Source organism: Rhinopithecus bieti, unplaced genomic scaffold, assembly GCF_001698545.2.
Source record: "Rhinopithecus bieti isolate Rb0 unplaced genomic scaffold, ASM169854v2 scaffold_1017, whole genome shotgun sequence".
Taxonomy (NCBI): domain Eukaryota; kingdom Metazoa; phylum Chordata; class Mammalia; order Primates; family Cercopithecidae; genus Rhinopithecus; species Rhinopithecus bieti.
In genome coordinates this window covers 4,285,349-4,294,569 of record NW_016803657.1, presented here as the reverse complement: position 1 = coordinate 4,294,569, position 9,221 = coordinate 4,285,349, and the positions used below count along the sequence as shown (strand labels likewise).

At 58.9% G+C, this 9,221-nt stretch overlaps 1 protein-coding gene across 1 annotated transcript in view; it reads left to right on the top strand.

The window, feature by feature from the left end:
* The window catches only part of TTYH3 (tweety family member 3), a 36,770-nt gene that overhangs the window by 23,759 nt on the left and 3,790 nt on the right, over positions 1 to 9,221 (top strand). The window contains exons 8-11 of the mRNA XM_017892379.1: positions 2,903 to 3,020; positions 3,234 to 3,370; positions 5,816 to 5,989; positions 6,520 to 6,595. Of these exons, the coding sequence (XP_017747868.1) occupies positions 2,903 to 3,020; positions 3,234 to 3,370; positions 5,816 to 5,989; positions 6,520 to 6,595 (505 nt within the window). The remainder of the gene's footprint in view (positions 1 to 2,902; positions 3,021 to 3,233; positions 3,371 to 5,815; positions 5,990 to 6,519; positions 6,596 to 9,221) is intronic.

Below are 9,221 nucleotides of genomic sequence, written 5' to 3'. Positions count from 1 at the left end.
ANGTGCTGGGATTACAGGCTTGAGCCACCGCACCCGGCCTATAATATGTTTAAAAAAATAAAATAAAGGCCCAGCGCAGTGGCTCACACCTGTAATCCCAGCACTTTGGGAGGCCGAGGTGGGCGAATCACCTGAACCCAAGAGTTCAAGACCAGCCTGACCAACATGGTGAAACCCTGTCTCTACTAAAAATACATAAATTAGCTGGGCGTGGTGGTGCACACCTGTAATCCCAGTTACTTGGGAGGCTGAGGCAGGAGAATCGCTTGAACCTGGGAGGCAGAGATTGCAGTGAGCGGAGATCACACCACTGCACTCCAGCCTGGGTGACAGAGCGAGACTCTGTCTCAAAGAATAAAATAAAAATAAAAAATAAATATGTTGCTGTACTCTTGATAAAACCCAAATCTCTTTGGAGGTGTTTGGTCCACCCCATGGGGATCCCTGCCCCTGCGCACACCGCCCCAGCACTGGACATGAGAGGGAGGAGTGTGTCTGTGAGCACAAGTGTGGGTCTCAGACTCCATTTGGGAGAGTTGGCCCTTCTCCAAGGAGCTCTTCACAAAGCTAAAAGCAAACAAATGTGTATACACGCACAGGGCACACGGCACTCATGCCTGTCATCCCCGCACTTTGGGGGCTGAGGCAAGGGGATCACTTGAACCCAGGAGTTCAAGACCATCCTGGGCAACACAGCAAGACCCCATTCTACAAAAAACACAAAAACTAGCTAGGCATGGTGAAGCACATCTGTAATCCCAGCTACTCGGGAGGCTGAGGCAGGAGGATTGCTTGAGCCCGGGAGTTCAGAGCTGTAGTGAGCTGTGATGGCACCACTTCACCCCAGCCTGGACAACAGAGCAAGACTCTCTCTCTCTCTCTCTCTCTCTCTCTCTCTCTGTCTCTCTCTCTCTCTCTCTCTCTCTCTATATATATATATATAACATATAACATATATATATAACACATACACACACATAAAATACAAATTAAAATAAGTAAAAATTACACACACACACACACAGCTTTGATTTAAAGTTACTTTTTAGAATTTCTGTTACAGCTGGAGCCCCGCCTTGGTGTGTTTGCACTCGAACGGATAGAGTGGTGGAATCATTTCCTGGGACCCCCCCATAGCACGGCACCCCAGACGGGGCAGCCTCCGCAGCAAACATTTATCACCTCAGCTCTTGGCAGGGCCGGCTTCTTCCAGGGCCTTCCTTTTGCTTGCAGACGGTGTCTTCTCCTGCTGTCTTTGCAGGGCCATCCCTCTGTGGGTGTCTGTGTCCTGATCTCTTTTTTAAAATTTTTATTTATTTATTTATTTATTTATTTATTTATTTGAGACAGTCTTGCTCTGTCGCCCAGGCTGGAGTGCAGTGGCGCAATCTCGGCTCACTGCAACCTCTCTGCCTCCCAGGTTCCAGCGATTCTCCTGCTCAGTAGCTGGGATTACGGGCACCTGCACCACCCCCAGCTAATTTTCCTCTTCTTAGAAGGACACCCGTCACATCGGGCTAGGACCCACCCACGTGACCTTGGTTTACCTTCAACACCTCTTTAAAGGCTCTGTCTCCAAATGCAGCCCCTTTCTGAGGTTCTGGGGGTTAGGACTGCAACACAGGAATTGTGGAGGCACCATTCAGCCCGTAACAGTAGGTTCTGTTATCCCGAAATCCTTTTTTTTTTTTTGAGACAGAGTCTCGCTCTGTTGCCCAGGCTGGAGTGCAGTGGTGTGATCTCAGCTCACGGCAACCTTCGCCTCCTGAGTTCAAGCGATTCTCCTGCCTCAGCCTCCTGAGTAGCTGGGATAGAGGCATGCGCCACCACGCCCAGCTAATTTTTGTATTTTTAGTAGAGACAGAGTTTCACTGTATTGCCCAGGCTGGTCTCCAACTCTTGGCCTCAAGTGATCCACCTGCCTTGGCCTCCCAAAGCGCTGGGATTACAGGTGTGAGGCACCGTGCCTGGCCCCAAAATCCATTTCAGGATTGTAGCGGGTCCTTAGAAAACGTGCCGTAAAAGGCAGCACTGGGCCCAGTCGCTGCTCCTGTGGAGTCCTGGTCAGCCTGGCAGTGTTTCTGTGCAGCCGTTTCTCCAGGCATGAGACAGAGCTGGCGGTGTCTGTGCACAGGTACACACACATGCACACACGTGAGCACCGGCGAGCACACGGACATGTTACAGGACCGCGCTCACTCTGCATGGAGAGTTTCATCAGTCCACATGAGACTTTTGCCTTGCTTTTAACTGTTCCTTCAAATAATACCTTTTTTTTTTTTTTTTTTGTGAGACAGTCTTGCTCCGTCACCCAGGCTGGAGTGCAGTGACGCAATCTCGGCTCACTGCAAGCTCCGCCTCCCAGGTTCACACCATTCTCCTGCCTCAGCCTCCCGAGTAGCTGGGACTACAGGCGCCCGCCACCGCGCCCGAATTTTTTTTGTATTTTTAGTAGAGACGGGGTTGCACTGTGTTAGCCAGGATGGTCTCGATCTCTTGACCTCGTGATCCACCCGCCTCAGCCTCCCAAAGTGCTGGGATTACAGGCGTGAGCCACCGCGCCCGGCTGAAATAATACTTTTAAAAGCAGAGCAGGTCCTTGTCTGTAGACATGTGGGGGTTCATTGTTTCTCCCATTACAATAAAGGGAGGTCTGTCTTCACATAGTGGCGACCACACTGGACAGGCGCTCCCGGGTCCTTGTGTCCTTAGTGGACCCCATGGGTCTGGGGAGGGGCCTGAGGTCGCCATTCTCAAGGCCCAGAGTCCTCGTCCTTAGGACCTGCACTGAGACCCCAGGGTGGGGGGTATCTCAGTGGCAGACTATGGGGTGGAGGGAGACCTGGGGGCTTCCAAGACGGGGTGAAGCTGGCTCAAGGTTCTCCATCCAAATGAAGTGCTGACCACCTGTGGTGCGTGTCCCCCAGGATCCCCTCCTCCGTGTCCAGGAGGTGCTGAATGGCACAGAGGTGAACCTGCAGCACCTCACCGCCCTGGTGGACTGCCGCAGCCTGCATCTGGTGAGAGGCAGGGCCTGGGGCAGGGGCATGGCGGCTTGTGGGGTGGGAACAGGGGAGCGGCTGCTCAGGAGGATGGGGACCCCCAGCAGACAGTGGGTCCTCAGTCCCGCCTCTGGGGGGTGGTCCAGGCCACCATGGCTGGACTGAGGGCCTCACACTGCCCTCTCTACCTTCCCTGTCTCTGGATCCTGCTGTCTCGTCCCTCGGCCTCAGGACTACGTGCAGGCGCTGACCGGCTTCTGCTATGATGGCGTGGAGGGCCTCATCTACCTGGCCCTCTTCTCCTTCGTTACAGCCCTCATGTTCAGCTCCATCGTCTGCAGCGTCCCACACACCTGGCAGCAGAAGAGGTGAGGGGCCCCGGGGGTCGCGGGAGGTTGCCCCAGGCCACGTGGCATGCAGGACGCTTCGGGGCATGCCTTTATGGACACCTGTGTGCCAGTCCCAGAGGTGAGGGACAGACACCTCCTCACCTGGTGACCCTCCCTAGGCCTCTGTAGTGTCTCTGAGGCTGCCGGCTTCCAGGTGAGCCTCCCCATTCCACAGGAGGAAAACAGCATGGAGGGGCTCCCGGCCTGGGTTGCGGGAGTCCAGAGCAGGCAGCGGGGAGGACTGGGGTCCCCTGTCCCCAGACTGGCTCTATGCCCTACGCCCTGAGAGCTGGCCTCAGACTGTCTACTACACACCCCCTCCCAGGCAGGGGTCCCTCACCGTGGGGTGCAGGTGCACGGAGCTGTGGGAGAAAGGTCAGTGGTCCGCTGTGCAGGCTTAGCTCTGCTGGGGTAGTCCAGGTAGCTGTGGCCCCCAGCTGAGTGACCAGGATAGAAACCAGCTCCCCTGGAGCCACTATGTCCTTCCCTTTGAAGTAGGGGTCCTGGCGGCCCCTGCCTGAGACTCCCCACTCAGTACTGGGTTGAGTGGTGTATGAAGGTGATAGGCCCCTTCCCTTGCCTGGGCTCCCATGGCTTACCTTTGAGACCTTCGCCTCCCCTCTTGGACTGTGGCTGCTGCTTGGTGGCCCAACATGGACGGCAGGTAGCTCAGCTCAGATTTCTTCCTTTTGTTTGGATTTCTGTGATTTTCCTTTGTGACGGTGAGGGTGATGCTGCCGATGATGGTGGTGGTGATGGAGGTGGTGATGGTGATGATTGCGGTGGTGATAACGGTGATGGTGGTAATGATGGTCATGGTGGTGATGGTGATGATGATGGTGGTAATGACAGTGATAGTGATGATTGTAGTGGTCATGGTGATCATGATGGTGGTGGCCATAATGCTATGGTGATGGTAATGATGGCAGTGGTGATGGTGGTAATAATGGTGATGGTGGTGGTGGTGGTGATGGTGGTGATGTTGGTGATGGTGATGATAGTGGCGATGACAATGGTGTTGGCAGTGGTGATATTAGTGATGGTGGTGATGGTGATGATGGTGGTTGTGGTGATGGTGATGATGGTGATGATGGTGATGATAATGGTCATGGCAGTGGTGATGTTGGTGATGATGGTAATGGTGGTGGTGGTTGTGGTGGTGATGGTGATGGTGATGGCATTGGTGATAGTGATGATGGTAATGGTGATCATGATGGTGATGGTGGTGATGATGGTGATGGTGGTTGTGGTGATGGTGATGATGGTGATAATGGTGATGGCAGTGGTGATGTTGGTGATGATGGTAATGGTGATAGTGGTGGTGGTGATGGTGATGATGTTGGTGATGGTGATGATGACGGCAGTGGCGATGACAGTGGTGTTAGCAGTGGTGATATTGGTGATGATGATGATGGTGATGGTGGTGATGGTGGTTGTGGTGATGGTGATGGGTAATGATGGTGATGATGATGATGATAATGGTGATGGCAGTGGTGATGCTGGTGGTGATGGTAATGGTGATGGTGGTTGTGGTGGTGGTGATGGTAATGGTGGTGGTGGTTGTGGTGATGATGGTGATGATGATGATGGTGATGGTGATGTTGGTGATGGTGGTGGTGATGGTGTCAGTGGCAACAAAGATGGCAGACATAGGGGAGTAGATAAGAGCATAGCCCTGGACCCACAGGGCTAGATTCAGATCCTGTCTCTATCCTTGCCTATTGTATGATGTGGGCAAGTCACTTAACCACCCTGGGCCTCAGTTTCCCTCACTGTAAAAAGGGAGTTGTAAGAGGACTCAGCTGGAGTGTCAAGTGGGCACTCAGTGAACCGCTGCGTGTGAGGGGCTTGGCTGGTGGCCCCTGCGCAGCCAAAAGCTACCACTGTCCTGTTTCTGAAGTGCTTGCTGCCAGGCAACCTCCCCTGGGTCCCATCTGGGACCTCCTGGGGCGTGGAGGAGCTCCAGAGTGCCAGAGGCTCGCGCAGAGTGGAAGACAGAAAGCTAGAGGGCAGCAGGGCTGGGAAAACTGGCTCAGGCCACCCAAGGGTGCGGTTGGATCCTGCAGAGCCAAGAGACACCCCAGCCTCCTGTGCCCTCAAGAGGCACCCTAGCCTCCCATACTTTCCCAGGAGGGGCCCTGCACTCTTCTTTCAGTAAGCGGCCAGCTAGCCTTGCCATGCACAGGCTGCAGTACATGACCTGGCACTCAGGTGACCACACAGGTCTCTTAGCACCCCACCTTGCAAGGGCAGGGCTGGATACAGAGCCGGGTGACCTGCCCGTAGTCCCACATGTAGTATGCATATGGCTGAGCCGGGACTGGAACCAGGAGTGTCTGTCTGCACCAGAGCTGACCCCTGTGGGTCTATGGCCAGCTCCTTCCTGCTGGGGCCTGAGCCTGTGCTGTGTGTCCCTCCTCACAGAGGCCCTGATGAGGATGGGGAGGAGGAGGCCGCTCCAGGGCCACGGCAGGCGCACGACAGCCTTTACCGCGTCCACATGCCCAGCCTGTACAGCTGTGGCAGCAGCTATGGCAGTGAGACCAGCATCCCGGCCGCGGCCCACACCGTCAGCAATGCCCCGGTCACTGAGTACATGTGAGTTGAGGGGGGCCTAGTGGGGCCAGCAGACACATCAGCTGCAGCTGAGAGCCTGGATCCGGGCTGGGGCTAGCTCAAGGGAAGGGGTTGGAGAAGGGGCGGCCTCCGGGCTGGGCAGCCCTGGCCTTGAGTGCCTCCTGCCCCAGGTGAACATGGTCCAGGGGCCATGGGGAGGCCACATGGTCACATGGAGGTTCTGTGTCCAGGGCACAAGGACTCTGTGGCCAAGGACCTCAGGGCCCAGCTACCTGGTGGTCAGGTGGCTTGGAGGGAGTGAACTCTGGCTGGGCCCAGGTGGGCAGGGGTCTCTCTGTGGGCCCTCTCTGAACCCTTTGTTACTGTGCTGGGTTCGTCAGACCCCCAGTGAGAATGGATATGCCCATCCCTGTGGAAGTCAGGATCAAAGATGGGGGTGCCAGGCAGAGCTGGGTGGGCACAGCCGGCCCACCCACCCATGGGCCCCCCGACCTGGAGCTGGGACCACGTGGCCGGCAGGCACTCACAGCCTCTCTCCCCTCATGCCTCAGGAGCCAGAACGCTAATTTCCAGAACCCCCGCTGTGAGAACACCCCACTCATTGGGCGCGAGTCCCCGCCGCCCTCAGTAAGTCTTGGGGCAGGAGGGTGGATGGGGGGCTGCTCAGCCTTGGGGGTCCGCGGTTCCACTGCATCGGTGGGCTGGTGTGGCACGTGCGGCTAGTGTAAGCTCTGGGGGCAGCTGTGAGCCACCACCACCGGGGTCCTAGCTGACCCTTCCCAGCTGGGACCTCTCTGCAAGGCGCCCGGCCTGAGTAGACAGGGCTGGGTGGGGCTGCCAGCTCCTCCCGGCCGGCCTTGGAGTACCCTGGGGCCAGAGTGGGCAGCCTCGGGGCCAGCCGTCCAGTGGGTCAGCTCTCAGGCCCTTTCTTGGGGAAGCAGAGTGGGTGGGCGGGCAGGTATGGCCCCACTGTGGCCCTCCCAGCTCATAGGCATGGCCCTGCACCAGGCCCTCCCTGGCCTCACCCACCATTCTTTGTGCCTTCTGGACCTGTGGGGTGCCACCGCTCCAGTTCCCGGGGCCCTGACTCCGCCTCCTTTTCTTTTTCTTCCTTGAGTCTTTTCCTGAGTGTCCACCCATGGCTGTTCCAGCCCAGGCCTGGTGTCCCCTCTGACTTCCTGAGTAAGACACAGGCAGGAGGGGACAGAGTGCTGAAGAGAAGGAGCTTGTGGCAAAGCTGGGGGACCGGGGAGGAGGCAGACAGGGCTTGGGAGGCTGAAGGCTGCCTTGCTCAGAAATCCACATCCCGGAGCCGCTGCCATGGCCCCTGTAGCACAGAACTGGGCTTGGGGTGCCTGGGAGGGGCCAGCCCTGTGAGCCTCAGGCCATCCAGGTGCAGGCCCAGTCCTGCTCGGCTGCCCTCGTCCTTGTCATCACATGGCCCACAGCCCACTCCCGGCCCCACACCCTGGCGTTGAGGCCGCGCTCTCTCTCTCTCTCTCTCCTGCACCCCACCCACCCTGGGCCCTCCTAGCGCTATCTGGCTGCCCTGGACTCTGGCAGCCACGCGGGCTGGCAGTTTAAGCCCATGGACAGTGCCCGAACGCTGTGGTAGCTGTGCCCTCAGAGCGACAGGTACTGACCCACCGGGTCCCCCATCCCGCACGGCCACCCGCCTGCGCCTCCCGCCTCTGCCCTGCACTCACTGCCGCCCTCCCGTCGGCACTGGGCTGGGGCTCCATCTGTCCGGCTCCTGTTGGCAGGGCCAGCTCTGAGCGCCGCAGCCCAGCCAGAGACTTCTAATGCCGGCTCTGGGTCTGCCAGCCTCACAGTGGGGTTGGCAAGTCCCCTTCCAGGCTCCCCCTGCCCAGCTGCTTGGCCTCTGGGGACTCTGCCACCAGCTCCAAGTGGCCCCAGCCCCTTCTGTCACCTCCCAGTGAGGAATCCATGCACCCAGACCCCTGTATGTGCCTAGGGCCGTGGGTGTGTGGCCAGCAGGCCCTGCCCTGGAGGCACCAACTGCATATCGGGGGTGTGTACACGGACAGGCGTGTGCCGGCGAGCACGCGAGCTTCTCCCGCTGGCCCCACGGTGGTGTGGGTGCCTGCTTGGGCTCCTTCAGGGGTCTGGGCGTGTGCCCCGTCCCGTCCCACCCCACCCCCTGCCTTGTGCTGCATGTCCGTGGAATGACGAGGCTCTGGGCCGTGGCTCTTTCCTCCCACCCCCTCCATGGCGTCCCCACGGGCTGCTTGAAACCTCCTAGGTGTCCCAGGAGGGCTCTCGGGGACCCGGGAAGCTCTGTGCCTCTGAATCTGGGGACTGTGGGGATGGGCCTGGGGCCCTGGGGTTCTGGAGCCCACCTGGGATGGGAGCCGGCCTGCCAGGTCTCCTCACCACCGCCGGCTCCAGACCCGTGTCAGGCCTGTGGGTCCATTGCACTGTCTGGCCTCAGCACGTGCCTCGCGCGTGTGCGTTTCTCTGTGAGCACACACATGCACTGTCATGCACACATGAGACCTTCACACTCCTGGCTGGACGAGGGCGCCCACGATGTGCAGGCCCGCTGCAGAGCCAGGCACACGGCAGCACCCCCTGCAGCCGCCTCTGTTCCTAAGTCCAAGACCTCCAGGAGCCCACAGTTGGGTCCCCCACAGGAGTGGGGGGCGGCATTGCTCCAGTCTCCTGTGTGGCTTAGGGGGCTCTCCTTCCATGGCGTGAAGGGGCAGAGTGGCCCGGGGGATGTCCTCAGGCTGGGGCTTCTGTACTCCTGCATGCTATGGCCTGGCTGTAGGAGGACCCGGCCCTGGGCTGGGAGGAGGCCTTGGCCTGGCCCTGAAGGGTGGCTGGTTTGTGTCCTTCAGGTCCTGGGCACGTTGGGTGCAGGTAGGGCCATGGAGCTGTGGCTTCTGGGGGTGGCAGAGCTCTGCCTGGCCCGACGCCCGAATGCCGCTGATGTGGGCATGGCGGGGGCCGTGTGTACACCCCTCCTCAGAGCAGACATCCCCTGCCCTGAACCTGGCGAGTCTGGGGGCTGCCCCTCCCTCAGCCCCAGCCAGGCCCAGAGCACAGGGCCCCCCAACCTGCGGCCCCTCCTGAGCCCCTCCCTGTAGGCTCTGTCAGGGCACCCTGTGCTGTCCCATTCTGCCCCCAGGGCTTCTGGCTCAGCCAAGTGAGGACCACGCGGAAGACGCCCCTGACTGCGTGTGCCATGCAGGGGCCCTGCTGACGCCTCCCCCTTGTCTCCCTCCAGTAC